At 34.3% G+C, this 27,863-nt stretch overlaps 1 protein-coding gene across 1 annotated transcript in view; it reads left to right on the forward strand.

Annotated features, from left to right (window-relative positions):
- The window catches only part of LRP1B (LDL receptor related protein 1B), a 1,943,003-nt gene that overhangs the window by 1,402,938 nt on the left and 512,202 nt on the right, over positions 1–27,863 (forward strand). The window contains exons 36-41 of the mRNA XM_055124030.1: positions 5,471–5,605; positions 6,090–6,219; positions 19,604–19,730; positions 19,872–20,023; positions 22,791–22,915; positions 24,668–25,039. Coding sequence (XP_054980005.1) covers positions 5,471–5,605; positions 6,090–6,219; positions 19,604–19,730; positions 19,872–20,023; positions 22,791–22,915; positions 24,668–25,039 — 1,041 coding nt within the window. The remainder of the gene's footprint in view (positions 1–5,470; positions 5,606–6,089; positions 6,220–19,603; positions 19,731–19,871; positions 20,024–22,790; positions 22,916–24,667; positions 25,040–27,863) is intronic.

Below are 27,863 nucleotides of genomic sequence, written 5' to 3' on the forward strand. Positions count from 1 at the left end.
CTACCACTGATGTTCAGCTGGAGGTATAGGGACCACCGGGGTTATCGTTAACCCCGCAATGCTTGGATTAATCATAGCCTCTCCCACCTGCTATGTGGGTATACTGTCACTCTGAGTCCCATCCATTGTCCCTTTGATATTTAGTTTTAAGATTTATTAACTGTAAAGAACAGCCATATGAAAGCTAAACAAAAAAGAGCATCTATTGATGGACATTGGATATGCTGGGAAGTGAGTGCTAAGTTTTGAAGACAGCAAAATCAGGAAAAAGGTAGTGGGGAGCGTGGCATTTGAAGGTGAGAGTGGCAGATGATCGGGGAGCCAGGGAAATGATATGAGGCTTAGATATGGTACAATGCTTACAGCAAAAATATCATCCATAATGTTCTGAAAACATGAAGAATAAAGACTTCTAATATATACTTTGAAGTGTTCATGTTGATAAAATAATAAATGTACCTACCCCGTGCTCCATAAATTCTATTAAGTATATTTTACTTTTGCATGAGTGATTCTTTGTGTGGGTATGGGTGGAGAAATTAGAAATGGATTCTAGTATCTGGAGTGAAATTGTATGGCCCGGAACAGATAGGAACAGACTATCACACTGAGACACATGATTATTGAAAACATAGATTTTGAAATCCACTGTTCTTTCAGAAGTCAGAGAAGGTAATCTCTGAAAGAGCAGAAGATAGGGGTTTGTATTAGAGGTAATTTTCATATCTGTCAAAGTTTTATAATAAGGATCAGTTTAAAAATCATTATCTTACTAAGCTAGAGGAATTAATGAGTTGCATGGCCTTAAGGCAGTCTGTGTGAAATGTGGAAACTGATAATTCTGAGTCTATCTGTTAAGGTCACACTGAAAAATGACAAAGAGAGAGAGAGAAAGTGAAAATGATTACATTTCTGACCTGAAAAGAGGAAAGGTGTCTGCAACCGAATCATTTAAAGTTGTAGTACGTAATTAAATTTCAAGTGAAAGTTAGTGGCTAGAGTGTTAGTGAGTTGGAAATATTTTTTCATATTGTAACAAAATTAAAGTGCAGTTACTGAATAAACATAAATATCATGAGTTCATATGGATTGCATAATGCCATAAAACTTTTTGTTTGTTACTAGAAAAGGTAGAAATAAAATAACAAAATTCCTTCAGATAATAAAGATCATACTGATAATATTAAATAACTGTATATAAACCATCCTAACTTAACTTTCTCCAGAAACTGGAACACATTTCATGCAAAATTTATTTTAGCTTGAGGTAAATCTTTATGACTTAGCATAGTGGTCAATATTAAAGCGTAGAGTATATTACGAGTCTAACTAATGAAACAAAGAAATCTGGCCAATTTAGCCATATAGAATGGTCAGCTTTCACATTCACAATGCAGTACGTAATAATTATTACTTAATACTTATTTACATTGTGTGTCTAACTTGACATTCCAATTTTTTGCACCATATTTTATGAAAGCAACTAGATCTACAATACTGTTAATTACATTTTTCATGCGTACACCATTTCAACAACACCTGTCACCACAGAGCCTGCATCCGTGCACCAGTGTCGCATCCCCCGCTCCTCCCACAGGCCCATGTAAAGTTAAATCTATAGACAAACTCTCTAGTTCCAGTGTTTTATGCATTTTCCCCACTTTACAACATTTCCTTTTATCCCTACATATAATAGGTACCTTTTTAAACAACTACTGTGTAGTTGTGACATCTATACACAGATAAATGATTAAATTACTGAAATTGCACAAATTAGTCAATGTTAATGGATCACAAGTGTTTTTTTTTTTTTTTTTGCCACACCCTAGGTTCTCAGGGCTTACTCCTAGCTCAGCTCTCAGAGTTCATTCCTGGCAGGGCTTGGGGTACCATGAGGGATGCTGGGGACTTAACCTAGGTCTGCCATGTGCAAAATAAACATCTTACTAATGATACCACTTGTATGGTCCTTTTTCTCCTTCTTTTTGTAAGTGTATGAATTTAAAAATAAATAGAATGTGTAATTCTATGCTAATACATTATAAAATAATAGGAAATTTATAAATCCTACAAATATACAATTGACTAAATGTGAGAAGAGAATTAAAGAAGTAGGAAAAAAGCTCTTAAAAGTATTAGCAGAATCTATGACTAAAGACTTATAATGTCACAAATTTTACTAATGTTTTTAATTATATAAGCCTTAGAAATGTAAGTCTTCTAGTTACCAGCTAGATTTAACTGAATCCCATGGTCAACAGTTAACAGAATTGGTTTATTTTCATGAATTTTGCCTTCTGGTAATAATCACCTTTTTAAAAATTATTTTCCAAGTTGATAATCAAGAAATTCTGACTTCACATTTCGTGTATTTAACACTAAGTATGTTAGTCTATTTGTTAGAAATAAAAAAATGCTATTTCATTCAATGTTGCAATAAAGTCATGTGATGCCTTCAATTATAGGAATACATTTGGGAAATAATGTTTTCTGATTATATAATGTCATAGGATTGGAAAATAATATAATAATCACATATAAACTGATGTTCACTTTTTTTCTTATAGTTGCAAATTTTATTATTAACATCTTCTAGTAACTTCTATAAAACACTTTTTATAGTGTCATTTATATATTGTGCACCTTACGTTTTATAAATTGTTAATTATTATTTCCTGTGTGTACTCGCAATAGCTTACTACATTTTTCTTGGTAAGATTTGTGTCCTTCTTGTATTCCCTCACAAGACATATTATACAGTATATCACTCAGTCATGCATTCAAGAAATGCTTACTTCGAGATTTCTATGTACCAGAAACTACTTTACGTACCCAACAGTATTCTATGTAAAGCTGTTAACAAAATTAAATCTTGGATCTCAAAATAAAACACTGTAGGAAGAGTGGGCATTGGTCAAAAATAAGCATCTGACATTGGTCAAAAACAAACATAAAACATTGCATTTTGACAACTCCTCTCTGGGGCTATGTTGTTCTTTCTTTTTTGGCGGTGATTAGGCTAAGAATTACCTTTATGCTATAAGGACCTTAGACCCATAAGGAAAAATGCAATTTCCTTACCTAATCCACACACCTGAAGCCTTCCTTTGTCATTCTTTGTCATTTTCTACGCATACAATACGTGACATTGGCTATCCCTCAATCTTCATGAGAACTATGCTCTCTTTTAGATACATATATTTTTTTTCTGGAAAAGTCCAGAATATATGAAAAACTACTTTTCATATATTTTAACTTAACTTTTTCCAGCATAAAACCAGACTCCTATTCTATCTTTTTGCAGCTTTCTTTTCAACTTTCATCACTTAGACTAGATTTTCAACTTATTTATGTAGCACTGTAGCACTGTCTTCCCTTTGTTCATCTATTTGCTCAAGTGGCACCAGTAATGTCTTCATTGTGAGACTTGTTACTGTTTTTGGCATATCGAATATGCCACAGATATCTTGCCAGGTTCTGCCCTGCGGGTGGGATCCTCTTGGTAGCTTGCCAGGCTCTTCGAGAGGGACGGAGGAATTGAATCAGGGTTGGCAGCATGCAAGACAAATGCCCTACCCGCTGTACTATGTAAGCGAACATTTTTCTGTTCTGTTGTTCCTGTGAGTTTTGGCTGACTGAGATAACTTAGGAAAATATTGTAGTACTTCAGGTCTGAGTTCAGTTGTGGCTTGGATTATACATAAATAGGAGATAATGTAATATGTTTTCAGATGATGAATATTATTTCAAGGAAAAATAAAAAAGAATCAAAAATACTTGTGGTAATAGACTAAGAGAATATTTGGTCATGAATTAGATGTGAAGTGGGGGAGAAGTGATGAAGAAATATGAAGTTTTTAAACCAAGAAATTGATATTTGTAACCCATTCATCATAACACTATATGGTACACGGGATCATCATGTGGAGATGGCAAAGCATGGGTGTTTGAGGTAGAAAATTCAGATGGTTGCTGTTATTGTGTATTAATATAACCTGTGTAGGGTTCAGAGAGATAGTACACCAGATAGGATGCTTGCTTTGCGCACTGTTGACATGGATTGCATCCCCAGAATACTATATGTGGCTTTGGCACCCCCAGGAATAATTTCTGAGTGCAGAGCTAAGAGTACCACATGTGCATTGTTGAATGTGGCCCCTAAACAAAAATAAAAACACTGGTCTATATACAAATAAAAATATTGAGTGGAGATTTTAATTAATAGGTCTAATGTTTATAGGAGAGACTTGAACTAAACATATATAGCTTCTTAATTAAAAGCAATGCTTTTTAAATTCACCCCTTTAATAATTAAAATGTGTTCATTGATACATTTGTACAATTGGAAATCAAATAAATCCTTATTTTATACACATATACTTGAAAATATTTTGTTCTGCTTCAAATCTGTATATATTTGACTCAACTATTGTGGATAATGGGGTATTTTGGATTATTTCCCCTAATAGGTAAAACAATTCAGAATTTATTGAATTTCAAATAGGGTCCTAAAACTTACTGATAAATGACTTTATTAAACTAATTGCTTTTTCTTTATTTTCGTAGTCTGTCACTGTGCCAGAGGGAAATTATATTGGTCTTAAAGGATTTGTTCTCCAAATGACCATGTAGGTCACAACACAAAAACTTACTTAGTTGGTGGAAAATTTATTATTTAATGAATTATCCCCAGTGTCTTTCTGGAAGCTGTATTTAAAATCACTGATCTATAATTGCTACCCTTTATGCAAATGCATGCACACATAATATATTTCATTTATAGTCATTAGACACATTTTTCATTCAAATATTCAAAAAGCACTGTTAGTTAAAGATTCTATGACAGCATAGATCCATCCTTCAAATATTCTTAAGCCCATTTGTACAATGAAAGTTTGAAAAATAATATAAGGGATTTGTAGTTGGCATTTGGGAAACTAGTAGCTCTGAATTAATTAAAAGATAAAGCAATTTTAAGTTTCATACTTTTTGAATGGCCTTATGTTTAAAATACCCTTGACATAATTGAAATGCCCTTTGTAGTTTTCATCTTTCTCAACTTTGAGACTTTGTTGAGTTGATTTTCTTCAGTAATAATTGCTTTATATTTATAGCACTCATATTTAGGAAAAGGTACAAATAAAGGTGTTGTGGTTCCAAATAACATGGCATGATTTTTTAACAAAAAGTTTTTAAAACTGTGGGATAGAAATATTTATAGAATTAGAAGGAGTAGAAAATAGTTAAATGAATGATGGATTATTTCTACCAATTGATTGACTTGGTTCTTTTCTTCTATTTTAATGTTATTCTTACTTTTGCATTAGTAAATTCTTCTAGAGTTTTTATACTATAACCCACCCAGAAAGATATTCTCACCAAAAATAATGCATTTTGATATCTACAAGGATACCTTTTATAGACTGTCGTGTTTGTTCTTTTTTTTTTATTTCCCTCTGCCTTTTTATAGAAAATGATACCATCTACTGGACAGACATGGGCTTCAATAAAATTAGCCGAGCTAAAAGAGATCAGACTTGGAAAGAAGATATCATTACCAATGGCTTGGGAAGAGTTGAAGGGATAGCTATTGACTGGATTGCTGGTATAACCCACATTGGGTTGTTTGTGTGTTTGCTTTATTTCACACCTGTTTTGTTAAGACAATCTACTTCATTAACAAAAAAATGTGTCTGATTTCTAACATGTTTTTGTATGTCTAATTGATACTTCAGGATAAATTATCCCCTTTTATTTTTGTAAACTTTCAAATTTCCAAACTTTCTTGAATTTTTCTGCCCTTGGATAGTGCTTTATACAGTTTTAGGTAACATAGTGTTACTTCCCCAAATCTTCTGAAAGTGTCTTTGAGGCAAGTAAATAAAAGTTTTAATTTGTTTTGTTGTTGTCATTGATGCATGCCTGATATTAGTTGAAATTTAAAAATATTCCTTCTTTTGAAGGAGAAAGTTTTTATTTGATATATGCATATTATTTTTGTACATGAATCTCAAAAATTCAATTTTAATTATTGCTGATTAATAATTTCTCTCATAATGATATGTTAAATAGCTCTGTATTTCTTTTAGGTAACATATATTGGACAGATCATGGTTTCAACTTAATTGAAGTTGCAAGACTCAATGGCTCATTCCGTTATGTAATCATATCTGAAGGCCTAGATCAACCAAGATCTATAGCTGTACACCCAGAAAAAGGGTAATTTCCTAACCTACATATTTTGCGTCTCAAATGAGGTTTTTCTTTTGGTTTCATTTAAAAAATCTAGAAATAATAAACATATATGTATTATGTACACACTAATTTATTAATTTTTGTTTAATAAATTAGTATTTAATAAAATTTAAAACTAATTTAATATTAAATTATTCAAATTAGCACTTAATACAACTATCAATTAATTTATATGCAAATTGATAAATATTTACTAGAAATTTAATAAAATTTAATAAAAAAATTTCTAAGTGCAGAGCCAGGAGTAACCCCTGAGTATTGCTGGGTGTGACCCAAAAAGAAAAAAATACCCTGGGAGTTAGAGTAATAATCCAGTGAGTAGGGTGCTTGCCTTTCATATGGCCAATCCCAGTCCCATTCCTGGCATCCCACATGGTACCCTGACCCTCCCAGGAGTGATCCCTGAGAGCAGAGCCAAGAGGAAGCCCTGAGCACTGCCTGTTCTTATAAAAATAAAAAACTGTACTCTCCCATGTTACAGAGAGAAAAATGATCGGGGTGAACCTTGAGCTATGCTTTGCATCTGCCTACCCCAGCTTGAATCTCGTTGCACACAGTCCCCTGAGCACTATCAACGGACACTGCTGAGAACAAAGCCAGAAATAGCCCCTGAGAACTGCAGAGTGTGACCCCCAAACCAAAATAAATATTTGTATCTAAATTATAACTCATAAGCCCTGCAAGCTACCGAGAGTATCCCGCCCGCACGGCAGAGTCTGGCAAGCTACCCATAGTGTATTCGATATGCCAAAATCAATTACAACAAATCTCACAATGGAGACATTTACTGCTTGAGCAAATCGATGAGCAACAGGATGACAGTGACAGTGGAACAGCTGAATCAATAAAATACCATTATACATTTAAGAGAAAAATTAGTAATTACTGAACTGTGAATAACTATTTTAACAAAAATATAATTTAGATACTATGCAGTTTCATGGATGCATTGGAAGTAGATTAATTTTTGTAAACATTTGTCCCTTCATATTTATAATAAGCTCACTACATTTTGTGGAATCAAGGAATCTCATCTCTAATATAGACTCATGAAGTTCAATTTAACAGGTGTCTTGCTGTTAAATTGATTCACCAAAGAAAGAAGAAAGAAAAAAAATCTAGTTTTTATATTTTAGATTTTCTTTTCTTCCTTTCTTTTTTTTGGTGAAACAAAATAATTTTTAATAAAACTTATTTATAAAGAAGTGAGGGATGAGAAAGAAAGAAGTACATATTTGAGAGAGAGCAGAGGTTTCCTCAGAGTGGAAATAGGCAAGCAAAGAAACATCAAGAAAAGCAAGAGAGATGCATGCCCAATACAAAATAAAGACTTTTAGAGAAAAACCAGATTTTTGTTTATTTACGTATGTTTTTTATCTCTACATTTTATCACATAACCATACATAACTCTCTGTAAGATTATTGAAGGTATCAAGCAAAGAACCCATATATTTTCAACATTTTGTCAGTTGACTCAATGAATATTAAGTCTGACACACTCTGAACCTAATCTTGTCACCATCTCTCCTACTCTTCCTCAGCCATCAAGGTAGTATATTTTGAAAAAATAGAAACACTTATTTTGTGAAAGGCACCAATTTGCAATATGAAGTATGGTGCTATGAATAAAATGTTGCTACTGTCATTGTGAGCATTCTTTCAAAAGAAGTTTAAACATATACAAAATAGTAAAAAAATCTCATAAAGTAAGACTAATTTTCAGGCATAAATAATTATATAGATGCAACTTAAACTAAAATCTAATATTAAAGAAATAATTTTCATAAGACTGTTACATGATTATTCTGAAATCACAGAAACTGTAAATAGCATATAATTAGTGTGTATATTAAAATGAGCGATCATGTAGAGATTGCTGTGGAATACTTGAATGAGAAAAGTTTGTGTAGTAGAATGGTAACATTTGAAGGGGAAAATAAGAGACTTGGTAAGGACCATTATTAAGAGTATGAGTAGATATGACACAGGTTGGAAAATAATATTCTATGCCTGGAAGATAAGCTGAGACAATACAATACAAAAATGAGGCTCTCTTGATTTTAAAGAAGCACAGATGATTTCATTGCTCCATATAACCTAGGCTGCTTGAATTGATCCATATTGGGAAGGATGAGTAAAGGAAGTCTGCTAAAATCTCAGGGCTAGGATGAATGGAGACATTGCTGAGCCCGCTTTAGCAAATTGATAATCAATGGGATGACAGTGATACAGTGATAGCAATAAGAGTAACCACCTGCATTCCTCTGAATTCTCAACCAAAATAGTGTTAATAAGTGAATAGTAACAAAAATGTCAAAATAGTTTACAGTGACAAAAACTTTGGGAAATTAATGGAAGAAGAAGAAAGGCTACCAGGGAAAATACAAATTTGTTACTATGGGAATCAGGAGACAGAAACACATACAGAGAGGGTAAGGATGGAAGAAAAGAATAGTTAAAAATGAAAAAAAAAGATAAAAAAGAGGAGATAGGATCCATGGGACAAAATAAAGATCATAACAACAACAAAAAAAGATGCAATACGGTATAGGAGGAAAAATAGCAGAGAGGAATGCAGAGCAAAAAATCAGCACCATACATCGGGTATTACAGAAACAGGTCCAGGAAGAACAACGCAATTCAGAGAGTGAGAGAAGCAGAATGATTAATGTGAAATCACCTGGCACAGGTCTAATTTTGAGTGAAGTCTTAGACTGATTCCTTGGAGAACTGTAAAATGTCAGCCTCACTCCAAAGCCAGGGAGTTCAACCTTTAAACTCTGATCCAATCTCTCATTTGATTAAGGGCAAGCTGAGAAGACGTAAGGTTAGGAGATTTCTGATTCTCAGTACCCCTTGTGGAAGGGATTCTAGTGGCTATCCTCTGCAGAAAATTAGCTGGGTCAGATGTTAAGACTTAAAAGACCAGAAGTTGGGCACTGGAGTGTTGCGATATTGTAAATGCTAAATATTTGCTATTTTGGTAGTAAATACTCAAAAAGGGGTACTGACAGTGTCTATGACAGTCTGGAGCCCAAGGTTAGACATTTTGTATATATTTCCTACCTTTGGTAGCTTTGAAATGTCTTGTTTCTTTTTTCCTCATTACATCTAAATATAAAATGCCTGTATCAGATTTAGTTACTGGGAAGATTAGTCTAATTTCATTTTATACTCTTGAAAATCACCCGCACGTCAGAGACTGGCAAGCTACCCGTGGTGTATTCTATATGCCAAAAACAGTAACAATAACAGGTCTCATTCCCCTGACCCTGAAAGAACCTGCAATCATTAGGAAAGACGAGTAAGGAGAGGCTGATAAAATCTCAGGGCTGGGACGAATGGAGACACTACTGGCGCCCACTTGAGTAAGTTGAAGAACAACCGAATGACATGATACATTGATATATGTGTGTGTGATATCACACATATATTACATTAGTATATATCTGTATAAATATATGCATATATATTTATAATTTGGGGGGGCCACACTTTGCAATGCTCAGGGGGTTATCCAGTTTTATATTCAGAAATTACTCCTAGAGATGCTCTGGGGTCCATATGGGTTCCAGGGGTCGAACCCAGCTTGGCTATGAGCAAGGCAACCACCTTATGCACTGTAATATGGCTTTGGACCCAACATTAAGATATATTCTAAAGGCTACAATAAGTGAAACTATGGAAACTCTGAGTTTCCATAGAAACTCTTGCCCGCATGCCTGGCTGTCTTCTCCGGGGCCCCTCGGAGGGGATGGGCTCCAGCTTCCCTCACGACCGCAAGCAGAGCTCCTGGCAGCCGAAGACCACTGGAACCTAGCTACCGCCATGCTGGAGGCCCCTCTCCACACGTTCAGACAGGGCTCATGTATGAAGATACTGGCAAAGGAACCCTGGTGTGTGTAATCCCATCAATGGCCAACATCCGGAGAGAGACTTAAAAGCAAGCTCCCAGAAGCAATATCTTTAGCCTACTTCTCCCTCTGGGAGAAACTGGCAAGCTTCTGAGAGTTTCCTGCCCATATGGGACAGCCTTGCAAGCTTCCCATGTGTATTCCTATGCAAAATCCAGTAACAAGCTGGATCTCATTCCCCTGACCCTGAAGAGCCCCCAGTGCAACATCATTAGGAGGGCCAAGTCGAGATGGACTTCTAAGATCTCAGGGAAAGGATGAAATGAGATGTTCATCCGCCCGAGAAATCGGTGATTAACGGGATTTCGTGATTTGTGATGGAAACTCTGATAAAGTGAATTGGATTAGTAACAATAAATGAATAAGCTTTTTTCATTGCACATAAATCACTGTGGTTTAATAGTTTCTGCCACAGAATAAACCAATTTTCCAGCAATGTGAGTCCATCTAGGATGGATTTCTGGACACTAATTGGGATGCATATATAGTTTCTTAATAGTTATTGTCAGTGTTGGGAAATTGCATGTCAAAAACACAACTATGAATAGCTTTGTAACTCCTAGTGCTTTAATAAACTTTGGAAAAAAGTTACCAGTTTTGGAGTTGCAAAAATAAGAAAATTGGGGCAAAATGAGGAAACATGAAAGATTCCAAATTGACAAATAGCAATGGGTTTGATATCAAGTTAGTAGGGGGGATTAGGAACTAGTACTGACAGTGGGCAAACCAAGAGCCAAAGACAAAAGCAGGAGCAAAGTTCAAGTTCAGCCGACTTTAATAAGGAAGAAAGTAGGAATACACAGAAAACATGATTCCTAATGGAATTTTCATGTAAATAAAATTGTTTCACATATTAATTAAGTTTGATGATCTCCCCAATATCCTGCCCCCTGCCCCTTCCCACACACACCCAGTCCCCTCCTTGCCATGTAAAACAGAGGTAAAGGGGAAATCTACTTCCCTTCAATGAATGAACATGAACTATAAACTGTGTTGTTCATGGACTTGGGCTGGAGCCATAGCACATCAGGTAGGGCGTTTGCCTTGCACACAGCCAACCCAGGTTCGGTTCCTCCATCCCTCTCAGAGAGCCCAGCAAGCTACTGAGAATATCCCGCCCACATGGTAGAGCCTGGCAAGCTACCTATGGCGTATTCGATATGACAAAAATAGTAGGAACAGGTCTCACAATGGAGACGTTACTGGTGCCCGCTCCAGCAAATCGATGAGCAACGGGACCGTAGTGCTACAATATTCATGGATTTATCAACATAAATAATAGGGTTTCTAAATATGTCAGCAGTGGAGGGAAAAGATTGCAAAATTGTCAGTGATGGGTATAGCAATTAAAGTTTATGGATAATTGTGATAGAGTGATGATTCCAATATATGAGAAAATGGAATATGTGAATTCATACTGTGAATGATTTAGTATCTTGTATCAGTGACTATAACTTAGAAACATTTTTCTCTTTTTCTTAAAACAGTTTATTTGTGTGTTTATTTGACGGTCAAGGTCAGAGTGCTCAGAGTTTATTCTTGGTCTGTACTCCTCGAGGGCTCAGGTGACCATCTGTGGTGCTGGAGTGCACTCAAGTCAGCCACGAGCAAGCACCCTACCTACTGTGCAATCTCTTTGGCCCCCCTCTCTTATTTTCTTATCTATCACGTGATTCCTGTGATGAAACCTTTCCCCTTGTTTTAAAGTAATTTCAGTTTTCTTTCATTTGGAGGAGAAAAGTCATTTCTCTCCATATGCTTATTTCTTAATTTCTCAGGAGAGGAGCTAGATGTGTCTTTACTAACCTGTAAGATAAATTTTAGTTTTTCTTGTTATATAATCGACCATTTGTTAATTTAATAAAAAAATAATTTAAGCATAAGTTTTTTTCAGGTGGCATTTCACTATTGCATTTTCCTTGATTGTGTTTTGTTCAATACTTACTGAAGAATTAATTTTTCTGGACCAGAGGGATAGTACAGTGGGTAGGGCACTTAATTTGTATGTAGCTATCATGGGTTTGATCCCCAGAATCCCAGAGGGTCCCCTGATCCAACCAGGAGTTATCCCCAAATTCAAAGACAAAAATAAACCCTGTCTTTGAATTTGGGGATAATAATCTCTCCACTACTCCTCAAAATTAGTTGTTCCCCCTTAAATTTTTTACATTTTTTCTTTTCTTAATGTTCCCCAATCTGCTATTAAACATCTCTTTTGATGTTCATCCATATCCAAGTTTTTATTTATTAGTAGCTTTTGCTATAAGTATCCTTTAAATTTATTTAAATGCTTCCCTCTAATCTTAAATCTCTGCATCATATAGAATACTCATTATCATGTATATACTTATCAATTTCCTTTGAATGTTTACTTCCACAGAACCTTAGCAAGTTTCCCTACCCTTCATCTTCTGACTTCTATTCTTATACAAATTATTATTTGTTATCATGCATGTTTTTAACTGAATTATTAATTCTTTTTTAGATCTCCCATAGTGTTTCCTTGTTTATTAATCCTATCATTACTTCTTATTGGATTATGCTTAGATTTTTTTCATTTGTCTTCATTTTAACTAGCAAGCTCAGCTTTAACTCAGGGGAAGGAAATCAACAAATACTTTTAAATACTTAAATCTGATTTCACAACAAGATTTCACTCCATCCCACAAATGAAGTAGCACCTGCATGTTCTAAATATTACTTATTGCTATTTTCACTTCAATATTTGAACTTCTTTTTTAAAATGCTTTTAAGATAAAATAGTTTTTGGGTGTGTAAATGTTGATACGTTTTAGGGATCAAACATCATCTTATCATGCTCATTACCAAAATGTCAATTTTCTCTAAAATTGTCCATAAGACCTTTCTTTCTCACTCTTCCTTATACTCTCATTAAAATATTTTTTTAAATATCATTTAAGTCACATGTTTAACAAAGTCTCAGGATTCATAATTAATGACACACCTTTTCATATTTTGAGTAACTGAAAGCAGGAATTGATTATTGTGTAGAAACATATATGATATGCATTTCTCTAGTATATCACACACATGTGTCTCATGAGTTCAGAGCTGAACAAAGAGATTTAATGAATAGTCTATTTAAAAGCTATTCACACATTAATTTCTAAGTAATATTACACAGGCATTTAAGTGTCAGCATTCACATCAGAGGAATAAAGTTTAGTGCTTTAGTATTCTGTTTGAAATCAAAGTATGGCAGGTAGAATTATCAAGAGAAAAGGTGAGTCATAATGGAGTAAATTAGGTGAATCCAGGATATAAATGTACCTTGAACATTGGGCATAAAGCCTGTTTTGAACAATGGAGATTTGAAGTCTTTAAAATGTAGCCAAATGCAAAATATGAAACATGTGCAAATTTATTCCAGCTTATCAAACTCAGCTTCTTCTCCCTGCTGCCTCATTTTTGGTAAGTGATCACTACCTTAGAATGTCAAAAATAATGATTTCCTGAAATTAAAAAGTAAATATCTACTTAGAATGAAAAATTTAAAAAGCAATTCCCAGTATAATACTAAAAATATTGGTTAGTCTCACATCAGTATATGATCTATAAGTAAAACAAATACTTTTAGATATTTTTAAGCAAACTTGATAAAATGCTTTTCTATGGTGAAGGTTATCTGGACCTAGGATATTAATGTAAAATTTTATATATTGCCACATATTTTTGATACAGCATAGATATGCATACATGTGCATATCTACATGCATTCAGCAAGAGAGAACATAAAAATATCAATCCAAATTTAAACAAAGAACAAAACAGAAATGATGGTAGTTTCAGAGTGTTAGTTTGTGCTTTTTAAATAATATCATGGTCAAGTAACTAAAATATCACAGTGATCCCCCCAACTTACTCTACAAAATTTACAACACATAAATTAAAATGAGGAATGAAAGAAAAGTATCGTACTACTGTTTTATCAGAGAACACTTACTGTAAAATATTACAGGAGCTGGATAGTACAGAATTTTTAATATTTGGTATTTATTTTTAATATTTAAAATTTTTAATATGGGTATTTAAGCTTTCAAACACATTAGACCATCTCCATTTATGGTGCCTAAAAGACCACCAGGAGTGATCCCTGGGTGCAGTGAGAATTAAGGTCTGGGCACAGGTGGACATGAATCACTCTACTGCAATTCTTTTTCCTTCAGAATTACTTATGTCTTTTTGCCTAGTCTTTTACCACGTTCTTTATCTTTATTCCTTAAATTCTGAACAACATGAGTTTTCATTTTAGCTTCACTGACGTGTGTTTTTTTGTGTGTCTGTTTGTGAGAGAGAGAGGGAGACAGAGAGAGAGAGAGAGAGAGAGAGAGAGAGAGAGAGAGAGAGAGAATACTAGAAGTGTTCAGGATGCCTGATATACTCAAATGACTATGTAGCTGATAAAGACAGGTCAGATAGCCCATACCACCTTCAACTATTTGAGGGAACCCTTAGACCAGACCAAGAAAACCAGAAAACCATGCTAACTTATATATAAACCAGGAAGAACCACACACACAAATATATGAACTTTCCCTAATTTCTGAGCAGATTTGACCAATGAAAACCATAATCAAAGTGAAAAGTGAAATTTAAAAGAGTTTATTTTCTATATGACTCTTTTAGTTGCCTGTTTTTTCATGTGAAATACACAGTAGTTATTCAATAGTACTAATGTAAGGTAAATGGGAGGGCAGGAAATAGGTAGATCACATAGGAATTAAGAAAGGAACAGCATATGAAAAGTGGTGATGTGTCATCAGAATCCAAAGGGTTAAGATTTTTTCTGTTTGAAGATGACTGGTTGAAGAAACTCTGGTACATCTATACAATGGAATACTATGCAGCTGTTAGAAAAAATGAGGTCATGACGTTTGCATATAAGTGGATCAACATGGAAAGTATCATGCTAAGTGAAATGAGTCAGAAAGAGAGAGACAGACATAGAAAGATTGCACTCATCTGTGGAATATAGAATAATAAACTATAAGACTAATGCCCAAGAATAGTAGAAATAAGCACCAGGAGATTGTTTCCATGGCTTGGAGGCTGGTCTCTCATTCTGGGTAACTCAGAGAAGGGAACACCGAATAAAATGTGGTTGGAGGTCATGTGGGGGAAGGGTGAGGCGGGCAGAATACAGACTAGAGACTGAACACAATGGCCACTCAACACCTTTATTGCAAACCACAACACCTAATCAGAGAGAGAGAACAAAAGGGAATTCCCTGCCATAGTGGCAGGGTGGGGTGGGGTGAGACGGGACTGGGGAGGGGGGGAGGGATGTTGGGTTTATGGGTGGTGGAGAATGGGCACTGGTGAAGGGATGGGTTATTGAACTTTGTATGGGGGAAGCATGAGCACAAAGATGTATGGATCTATAACTGTACCCTCACGATGACTCTCTAATTAAAAATAAACTAATTAAAAAAAAAAGATTTTTTCTGTTTGAAACCATGACTTTTTGAAAAAAAATACATATTTCTCCATTGTTAATTAGGCATGCACATAATAATCATTTTATACAATTATTCTCTGTAAACAATTTGTAACTTAAAAAAAGAAATCAAATGTTGAACCTTAGAGTAATAGAAATCAGAATTAAAATTTCAGAACAAATAATTTAAAATATTTTTAAAGTTAAATACAAAGAAAAAACAGCCAAGATAGTATATAACTCTATTTTGGTTTAAATCGAATTCCATTCCTGAACTTGCTTGTAGTTATAAAATATTTCCTCACCATAACACTTTAACATTTGTTTTGAAATAGGTATTGAAACTGTTTCATGTCTTAAAGAGACATGAAGAGTAAGTATAAAAGTTTTTCTGTTATTATTTTCTTAAGTAATTACCCATTTTTCTTTTTTCATTAAACAGTACCAAATGGGTCACTGAGTTCAATTTATATCATATCATCAGTTCTTAGCACATAACATACCTAATTTATATTTATTGACTGAGTACAGAGTAAATTCATCAGGGAATGATACACCAATCCAATGACAAATAAAATATAAAAATAGTATTCAAGGTTATGCTGTCTCTAGATTCTCTTCTTTTTTAACAGTGTTCTAAATTCTGTGCTTGAGTTCTTTTTATATCACTGGAGCACATTCAGGGTTTGAATAGTGATTTGGGATTGGCATGTGTTATTTTCTCAAGACAAAATTGCACATGAGCAAGCAGGAAATATGGAGAAAACCTCACAGGAATAGGAAAGGTTTTTTATTATATTTCATTTCTCATAGAGGAGAACATATATCAATTTCTGTGTTCACGAGCTATAGTCATGTTTTACAAAATTATGTAATTTTTCTGTGTCCTAAATATACATGATTTATTAAAATTGCTTAAGGCCTAAGACATTAAATTAGAAACAACTTTTGTCAAATAAAAAACTCATGGTCAAATGAATGATAACTGCTATTGCTAATATACAGGATATTTATTTTGTTTGGTTTCAATTTTATTAATTTTTGCCCAGGTAGCACATACTATTGACCCTGTACTAGCAGAGGATTCAGAGATATTCTTGATTATCCTGTGATCAAAGCAATTGCATACATGTTTATTGTTTGCATTATTACACATTCGTAGAAATGTTTTTGTTGTCTCAAGATTTTCATAGCATATAAATAGGAAGCAATAGTGACTTTATTGTAAAAACCTCAGTCCAGATTTGTGAAACATTAACAGTGATTAGTTTTAAATTCTAGGAAAATGATTTAAACTGGTTGACTTTTATTAATATTCATATATCTAAACTATAATAATTTCATTAATATTTTCTTATTAATAGTGTAGACTTATTTTTTCTTTCTACATTCCATCCTCATTCCCCTTCTAAAATGTAAGCACTGTTTCCTTGTTAGTTTTTATTTCTCAAAGAAAGTCTACAAAATTGTTTGAGGATAAATGATTTGAATAAATTAATATCAGGCTAAATCTAACTAATTTTGGCAGTTAAAAATATTTTTCTTTAAAAGCGTTCTTTTGTGTAAACTAAGTCTAAAATTAGTGCAATAGCCATAGGATAAAACAGTAAGCTTGGTGGGATAGTATTTAATGGTTCGGTACCATTTTCATTTGAAGATATGTGAACACAGAAATATTATGCAACTAATTCAGGTAGAAATATATATTATTATAAAATAAATTTTCATACTAGGTTTTGGAAAAATTTATCACAAAATAAAATGTTTTCTAGACATCATGTTAAGTTAAGCAACAAGAATGCTTTTAGGGACCAAAAGGAAAATTTCAATAATATGATGATTTCTGAGAACTGTTTTCAGGGCTACATTTTCCAAGATAATACTGTAAAATCAATTTCATTCCTATATTATATTGGTAAGCAAATGATTTATTATGTCAGGTTTTGAACTAAAATTGGATCAACACCAACATATAATGCTGGCACTGAGTCTTAAATTCCCAAGAGCCTCAAAACACAGTATCAAGAATTTTTTCTTTTTTCCCATTGCTAAAGAATATGGTTAAATACCCCAAATCTATGTTTCTTATAGATATGCCAAGGTCATCTATGTAAATTACTCATTTCAATTATTTTTATTTCACTCAGCAATATCATAGACTTAAAAAATGTGATTTCTCTCTCTATTATAGTACTGTAGGTAGTACATTTGCTTGCATGCAGCTGACCAGGGTTCAATTTCTGGAAACTCATATGTCCCCTCAGTACTGCCAGAAGGAAGCCCTGAGCATAGCCAGGGGTGGCCCCAAAAGCAAAACAAACAAAAGAAAAGCAAACAAAAAAAAGGGAAAGAAAAAAATGTGATTTCTCTACTTTTAACATCAAGACCTAATGTTTACAAGGTGTTAACTCTCAAACTTTTATATTAAATTTATGTTAAACAAGAAAATAAATTATTCGATTTGACTAGGGGTAGGATCTATTCTGATTTTAAGTAGATAATTTAGAAGGAAAAGTAATTCCGTATTTAAATTTTATTTTCTATGTCATAGTTTATGAATCACAGGAATTTTGAAAAGAGAGGAATTGAGTAAAAGTTGTTTTCATGATGGTTTTACTTTAAATATTTTTAACCCTAGCTGTATCATTTTCAAAGCCTTTTACATGAAAGTATTGCAAACTTAAAAATCAATAGAGTATATGTGGAATGGAGGTGGGAGAGAAATATGTTATCCAATGTTAAGGCCTTTTCAATGTCTTCTTTTTTAGATATTTTTAAGCATCACTGTATCACTGTCATTCCGTTGCTCATCGATTTGCTTGAGCAGACACCAGTAATGTCTCCATTGTGAGACTTGTTGTTACTGTTTTTGGCATATCGAATACACCATGGGTAGCTTGTCAGACTCTGCCATTCAGGCAAGATACTCTTGGTAGCTTACTGGGCTCTCTGAGAGGGATGGAGGACTCTAACCCGGGTCGGCCACGTGCAAGGCAAACGCTCTACCCACTGTGCTATCACTCCAGTCTGATTAAATGAATTAATTAATAAAAGAAATTATAAACTTTCTGCCTTGTTTGACTACAGTTTGTTTTAACATGTTTTGTTACTAATATTCCATATTTTCTCTATATTTCATTTTTCCTGCTTATTCATAATAATTTTTCTTTATTTTAAAGTCTATGGTATAGGGATTTAGTAAAGGAGACCCAACATTATTTCATTCCCCATTTCATTCCCCATTCCTTCAACATTGCATTCTGTACTCTGAGAATATTTAAATAACAGTGTCTATTTTTCTGAATTTGTATATTATAAGATGGATTCATACATAAAAATTTTATAAAATTTAACTTGAAGATAAGTACATATATAGCAATCTAGTTGAACAGAATTGAAAATTATCTTATTTGATATACTATTTATAAATTTATGTTTACTTATCATTAGTTTATTTTTAAATTTCTTTTTCAGTGCCTAGACCATAATAAAATGAATGAATAAAAAGTAAAAAGTAAAAAAGATTAGGATCTTCATTATAGTTAGAGTCTAGAAAAGACAAAAATCATTACTTTAAAAAGCACTGTGAAGAATTCAAGTATAAGTTGTACTCTAAAATCCACACTATGAAACAGAATAGATGGTACAATAATCAGAGAAGACCTTGGATATTGTTTAAGAAAAATTATATTTAAGCTGCAAGTAATAGGAGTAGTTAGGAACACAGATTGTAAAACAGTATTTCGATGGAGAAAATCGTGTGCCAAAAGTAATTGGGTAGCATTTTTAGTCCATCCCCTTGATTTTTATGGATGCTATTTTTTTCTACAATTAATATTATTTTTTTGCAAACACAAAGATGAATATGTTACTATTAAAATGAATTGTTATTTTGTTAAGAATGGTCCTGCTAATGTTCTTTCTAATATGCATTTGCGTCTATCTATTTTATTGTAAATCAATATTTTAATTTCAGCTATTTTTTCTGGACCGAATGGGGACAGATGCCGTGCATTGGAAAGGCTCACTTGGATGGCTCAGAAAAGGTTGTCCTTGTCAGCATGGGAATAGCATGGCCGAATGGTATCTCCATTGACTATGAGGTCTGTTGGATTTCTTTTCTTAAATATTTAAAGTTTATTAACTGCCAACTTGTGTTAGTCTACTTTCTCTGTTTCTTTGTTTTCTTAATAAGAAGCCCAATCAAAAACAGCTTGTTATATTACTTTTCAATCGATCCTTAGGAAAATAAATTGTACTGGTGTGATGCTCGTACAGACAAGATAGAAAGAATTGACCTTGAGACTGGCGGGAATCGTGAGGTTGTGCTGTCAGGGAGCAATGTGGATATGTTTTCAATTGCAGTCTTCGGGGCTTACATCTACTGGTCTGACAGGTAATTTATTTTTTCATAAGTACTTGAGTCTCAAAGTGTTATTTCAGTGCCAGTTGCTTTACCCTTGTAGGATTAGCCATTCCTTTACAAGGTCATAATAGGGATCTCACAAACCATGTGATTTCCAAAGAAAAGGCGAGCACTGTTGCTATTCCAGGCTCAAACATTTCAGTGTCACAGACTCAAGTTCTTTTTCCTCTTGCTAGACATCTGCTAGCTCCCTACCCCCAATTTTGTTTTGTTAAAGCACAGTGAGTTGCAATGTTATTCATAGTTGATTTTTTGACATATAATGTTCCATCACTGATGTTGCCCCCAATGTTAGTTTTTCTTCATCAATATTCCCACGTTCACTCTCCTACCACCCATTCTTCAACCCCAGCCTGCCATCTTGACACCTTTCAAATTTGGTCATTAAGGTTTGGGTCTCAAGATTTCAGTATTGTTGACTCTTTGGTTCTGAAATTTAACAGTATCATCCCTTAACACCACTAATGTACCTGAATCTCCTTAATTGCAGCCTATTGTTTAGCTCATCTATTATTTCTCCTCTTCATTCCTTCTTTTCTATATACACTGGAATCAAGGATGATCTAGATTTTCCTCATTTAATCCTTTGCATTTCCTAACCCAGTTACTCCAAATACCATCATGGTCACGATCACGATCATGAAATCCCGTTAATCATCAATTTCTTGAACGGGCTCAGTAACCTCTCAATTCATCCTTTCCCTGAGATCTTAGAAGTCTCTCTCGACTCGGCCTTCCCAAAGATGTCACACTGGAGGCTCTTTCAGGGTCAGGGGAATGAGATCCAGCTTGTTACTGGATTTAGCATATGAATACACCATGGGAAGCTTGCAAGGCTGTTCCATGTGGGCAGGAATTTCTCAGAAGCTTGCCAGTTTCTCCCAGAGGGAGAAGTAGGCTACCAGAGCTTCTGGGAGCTCCCTTTTAAGTCTCTGGATGTTGGTCGTTGGTGCGATTACACACACCTGGTTTCCTCTGCCAGTACCTTCATGCGTGAGGCCTATCTGAACATGTGGAGAGGGACCTCGAGCATGGCTGTAGATAGGTTCCAGTGGTCTTTGGTCTCTGGGAGCTCTGCTCAGGAGGGAAGCTGGAACCCATCTCCTCTGAGGGGCCCCAGGGAGGACAGTCAGGTGTGTGGGCAAGAGACTCTCTGCATATATAAATACTATATATAAATTATATTATCCTGAATTTGTCCTTATTCTTCTGGCTCTTCATTTAGCATAGCATCTTTCAATTCCATTCATGTTGCAGCAAACTGCATGATGTCATCATTCCTTACAATGGCATTCTATTTCATTTTGTTTATAGACCACATGCTTATGTTCACTGATCTGTTGTTGGACATCGAGATTCCAAATGTTAGTTATTGTACTGACTACTGCAATGAATAGAAGTGTGGATACATTCTTATGAATGAATGTTTTTCTGTCCTATGAGTAGATACACAAGAGTGTAATTGCTGCATTTTATAGTAGCTCAATTTCAGTTTACTGAGAACTCCCCATATGCTTTTCCATCAGTGTTGAACCAAAAACATTCCCATGCATATTGGATGAAAAATCTCTTTTCACATACCCCTGCCAACAAAGATTGTTCTCATTATTTATTTATTTAGCTTTTGGGGTCACTCTGGGCATTCCACAGGGGTTACTCCTGGCTCATGCACTCAGGAATTACTCCTGGTGTGCTCGGGGAATCATATGGGATGCTAGGAATTGAACCCGGGTCGACTGCATGCAAGGCAAATGCCCTACCCACTGTGCTATCGCTCCAGTACCTGTTCTCATTTTTGATGTGTGCACTCTTACTGGTAATAGATTGTATCTCATTGCCATCTTTATTTAGATTTTGCTAATAATAAGTGATGATAAGCATTTTTACATGTGCCTGTTGGCCCTCTGTTGGTCCTACTCAGAGAAGTCCTTGTTCATTTCCTCTCCCCATTTTTGATAGGATTTTTGAATTTTTTAATGCTAATTTTTGTGAGTACTTTATATATTATTGATATCAGCCTTTCATCTTATGTGTTGGCTGAAAATATTTTCTCCAATTCAGTGATCTGCCCTTTAGTTTTAATCCGTGTTCTTTTTGCATGCAGAAATTCTTTAATTTGGTATAGCTCCATTAATTTAGTTTTTATTCTGTACCACTTGCCAATGGCATTGCATAATCAAAGACACTTTGGAGATCCGGATCTTGGAGCGTTCTGGCTTCTGGCCTGATCTCAAGGTCTTTGATCCACTTTGAATTGACCTTTATGTAAAGTGTGAGATATAGATCTAATTTTAATTTTTTACATTTATCTACCCAGTTTTGTCAGCAACTTCTGTTGAAGAGACTGTTTTACTCTATTTCATGATTTCAGCACCTTGTCAAAAATTAATTGACTATTTATGTAGTATTTGTCCTTGAATATTCTATTCTGACCCAATGTTTTAATGCCTTGTTTTAATGCCATTCTGTTTTGTTCACTACAGCTTTATTGTTTAGTTTCAACTTAGGAAATGAGATATTCCCATTTCCTATTTATCAATATGGTATTGGTGTATCTTTTATAATTCCAAACAAACTTTATTGTGGACTGTTCTAAATCCTTGAAGAATGTTGTTTAAATGTGGATAGGGATTGCATTTAATCTGTATAGTAGTTGACATAGAATTTAACTTTAAAAAAGCTGACTTGGTTTAAGTTTTTTAGAGAATGTTGTTTATGAATGCTCACTCTTTGGCAGAGCACATGCCAATGGATCCATAAGAAGAGGCCACAAGAATGATGCCACAGACACGGTAACCATGAGAACAGGTCTTGGAGTCAACCTGAAGGAGGTTAAAATCTTTAGCAGAGTAAGAGAGAAAGGTCAGCACTCATGTATATCAACTGCATTTTAAATTATTCACTTTGTCTCTGTCTCTCTTCTTTTCTCCTACTCTCTCTCTGTTTCACTGCCTCTCTGTTTCTGTTTGTCTGTCTGTCTCTCTCTCCCCTACACACACACACACACACACACACACATTCGGTTATCAACTAAAAGTAATTGACATCACCATATGGGCTCAAATTCTCAAAATACAACATTTTTACATCTAATTTCCTATAAAAATCACATAATAGCCTCACGAATCACGAAATCCTGTTAATCATCGATTTCTTGAGCAGGCTCAGTAACCCTTCAATTCATCCTTTCCCTGAGATCTTAGAAGTCTCTCTCGACTCAGCCTTCCCAAAGATGTCATACTGGAGGCTCTTTCAGGGTCAGGGGAATGAGATCCAGCTTGTTACTGGATTTAGCATATGAATACACCATGGGAAACTTGTGAGGCTGTCCCATGTGGGCAGGAAACTCTCAGAAGCTTGCCAGTTTCTCGCAGAGGGAGAAGTCGGCTTCTGGGAGCTCGCTTTTAAGTCTCTGGATGTTGGCCGTTGATGGGATTACACACACCTGGGTTCCTCTGCCGGTACCTTCATGCATGAGGCCTATCCGATCGTGTGGAGAGGGGCCTTGAGCATGGTTGCAGCTAGGTTCAGGTGTTCTTCGGCCGCTGGGAGCCCTGCTCAGGAGGGAAGCTGGAGCCCATCTCCTCTGAGGGGCCCCGAGGAAGACGGCCAGGCGTTCGGGCAAGAGACTCAGAGAGTCTCATAATAGCCCAATGAAACAAAAATGTGATACTTCACACATATATATTTAAGCTTTTTTTCAATGCTTGCAACATCTGTGTTATATATTTGGTATGTCTTCTGTATAGGTGTGAGCTAAGTAATATAGGAAACTGGTTATATATATGCATGTATACATGTATATATTCAATGAAAATATAAAGGAGAATTAGTAAATTAGAGAGTACGAAGCCACCAATGTCCATATGATGTGATATTTAGAAATATAAATTGATTATTACTCCCCAATTTACTTAGCATGACATATATCTGGACATCACTTCCTGCAAGCATCGAAGTGAAATTAAAGGCAAGATTGTTTTGATAATTTTTTTCAAAGTTAATCTCTCATAAATTGAATTATAATAACTTTGAACATCAAAGGAATTCTTAGTGCATTTAGAGATAATATATTCAGAGAGGAGAAATAGCCTGATAAAGAAATTGTAATAAAATATTATATGTTCACTCAAAATTGGGGTGCAAATGTTATGCAACTGTTCTTTATAGGTTAGACATACTGAGGCCATCAATTTCTTTGATACTTTGCATACTTCACAGGCACAGAATTTAAAAGTGGTGCATGATTTTTGGTGGATTCAATTCATGCATAGAGTAGCTAAATTACTTGGGCCAGATATTATAAGATTTAAAAAGCTATTATATCAGTAACATTTTTGAAATTCCCTTTACACTTAACTGACTGATTTTAATGATTTTACTAGGATGATATGTGATGTAGAATAATGTGATGTTTATAAGACAAGAGCCAAGATTTTAATGCGAGTAAAAATAATTTATAGTATGAGTCTTTTTAACTGGCTGTTCCAAAATTTCTTAATGGTAAAGTAAAATACTCGGCGTGATTTATAATTTTTTCCTAACCAGAAAAACCAGTTATTTTAAAAACTAAAGCAAAACCATAAATGTGTGCATCTTCCTTATCCTTCGTAGGCACCAATATCTGTGCCAAAAACAATGGTGGATGTCAACAGCTCTGTCTTTACCGGGGAAATTCCCAGAGAACTTGTGCCTGTGCCCATGGATATTTGGCGGAGGATGGAGTTTCTTGCCTGAGGCATGAAGGATATTTGCTATATTCAGGGAGAACAATATTGAAGAGTATACATCTTTCTGATGAAACCAATTTAAATTCACCAATAAGGCCATATGAGAATCCACGTTATTTCAAGAATGTCATAGCATTGGCTTTTGACTACAATCAAAGAAGAAAGGGTACTAACCGAATCTTCTACAGTGATGCACATTTTGGAAATATACAGCTTATTAAAGATAACTGGGAAGACCGACAAGTAATTGTTGAAAGTAAGTAAGCGCTTTATATATGTATATATATATTTGAACATTTTAATTCAAATGATTATTTTTTGAATAAGTGGAGAAATTTGAGTGGTAATTGCACGTAGCAATTACATTTTCCTGAAGTTTATATTCAAAACTGAATGCAGCTATATCACTCAACTCCCAGAAGTTAAACAAGCACTTAACTATGAGCAAATATATCACATTTATTATGATTATTAGCTTCTAGTCAAGAAACTTCAACATACAATTCATAATATTTTCCATAAATTAGTATTTTAAAACTTTTGGAAATTATTTTTTATTTAAAACTATTCTAATTTTAATTTTTCTCCTGGGAAAATTATATCTTGAAAAAATTTGCCTAAATCATTGTTAGCAGTTTATAATTTTATAAACATGCTTTAAAATCATAGCATTTTTAAAGTTTAAGTAATTAGATTTTAAAGTATGCAATATTTTATGGCAAAAAGTAATTTAAAAATAGTGTTATTTAAATTTTTCATAAAGTTCAGGGAAATATTTGTTCTCTCAGCCAGGTTTTATGGAAATTGTTTTTTTTAAGCAATTTTTCTTTTTTCTACTGACTTCCATATATCAATTCACTTTTTCAATTTCACAATTTAGCGAGAGGCCAAGTTTTTCATTACTTTTAAAGTTACAAAACAATACATACAATTACTGTAAAGTGTCCAAGCAATATGGATACAAATATAAAATTTGCTGCGGTATTGATTCTATTCACTTACCCAAATTGACAGCTGCCATAATTCCAGAAATGACTTTATAAAGCGTTTTTATGGATGGCTTATATTGCTTGTCATTTTAAAATGGAATGATCTTATATGTACTTGACTTTGCCTTTCCCCCACTTAAATATTTTGAAAGATCTTTCATTTTCATGCATAATATTCTACCTACTTTATTCTCTTGAAAGTCCAACCTAATTATATACTAAAGATAATTTAACTATTTCCTTTGTAAAACTTATATTGTTCTTAGGTGCAATATCAAAAGGCACATTTGGGTGTATAAATGTACGTATACACCCATATGATTATTTTATTATGGTTGAATGATAGAAAAAAATGACAATGTTGATCAGTTGTTATTTTTAACCTGATTAAATTTAATCTTTTAAAAAGAGTGTAGCTACATCTCTGTTCATCAGTACCTATGAAATGGCCTATTTACCCATACTGTCACTGACAATTATTTCATAAATTTTAGTAGCTTGTTACCTATGTATAAATAATCAACGGGGTCAGAGCAATAGTAAGGCAGGTGGGGCACATCCCTTGAACAAGGCTGAACTAGGTTCCATCTCTGGCACTCCATGTGGTCCCCTGAGCACCACCAGAGTGATCCCTGAGCCCAGAGCCAAGAGTAAGTCCTGAGTAGGTCCAAGTGTGACTCAAAAACAAAACAACAAAACAAAATCAACTTAAATGAAAGAGTAGTTATCTGATTACTGGCATTTCCAATTTTCTAGAATATTTACTCACATGTAACCTGTATTTAGATCAAATTTCATATTCTTATCCCATACTCTGCCTACCAATATTTATTTTCTTCTCTCAAATTTAATATCCTTTACAGTTCTTTTTGCATCTTCAAATCTTACACACTCTTTCTAAAACTGATTCAATTTAGGAGTCAGAACGATAGTACAGTGGGTAAGGCACTTGTTTTGCTTTGTACATGACTGACCTGGGTTCAATTCCTAGCATCCTAGTGGTCAGCCCAAGGTCCGCCAAGACAGATCCCTGAATGCAGAGTGCAGGAGTAAGCCCTGAAAATAGCTGGTTGTGACCAAAATCAAACAATATCTGATTAAATCTACACCTTACATGCATTATTGTTTCTTTATTCTCAATTAGCATAGTTATAAATAATCTCATGCCAATCTATGTATTCCATAATATGCTATTTTTTGTGATGTGTGGAAGTGTGAACAATGAAGTTATGTTTGCTTACAAAATTCAACTCTATATGCCATACAGATGAAAGCTATTTGAGATGTGCTTATTCTTTCCCTATGTCTCCATAAATAACACACTAGAGTACTGTTTCAAATTTTATTTCCCAAATCCCATGCAGCTCTTGGTTGGAGATGCTCATGTGATAGCCTCAAAATGTTGAATTTTTAACATAGTCATTTTTTGTGATTTAGACAATTTGTAAGGTACAATGAATATAAGGGTGGCTATGATCCATAGAGGTATTTTTAATTTAACGGTTATAAAGAAAACTATGAGTAAAATTTATTGAAATTCAATACAACTTAAAATATATGGAAATCCTTTAAAAAATGCCTGGGGAAGGGGAAGATGCCTCTTAACTAAGTTGACAAAATTTAAAAGATCAATGGAAGTCTGTAAGCTGGTTAGATCAGGTGGAAAATGAGGAAAGAAATATAGTTCTAGAACTGTGGTCCTCAAATGTGGTTCAGGAATCCTAATACATGTTCAATATTATTCTTTTACTTACACTAGCTCTTTACCCAGTTCACTGTGTTGACATTTTCACTGAGTGTAAAAGGCATAGTGGCTAAATTGCTGACTTCTTCGCACTAATGGAAGCAAGGCTAACACTTTCTACTGGTAGTTATTACATTTTCCACAGTCACTTAATAATAGAATAAAATGCCAGTTTCACTTAAAAGCATCCTTTTAGAAAGGGGGGATGAATTTTATTAAACTTGTGACCTCCTCACTATATATCACTTAAATATGATGAAATACACATAAAAACCTTCTAGTGCATTCTGTAGTACAATGGCCACTATTCATTCATGTGATTGCTTGACTATATTCCTCTTTTAAGA

The sequence above is a fragment of the Sorex araneus genome, chromosome 1, assembly GCF_027595985.1.
Source record: "Sorex araneus isolate mSorAra2 chromosome 1, mSorAra2.pri, whole genome shotgun sequence".
NCBI classification, from domain to species: Eukaryota; Metazoa; Chordata; class Mammalia; order Eulipotyphla; family Soricidae; genus Sorex; species Sorex araneus.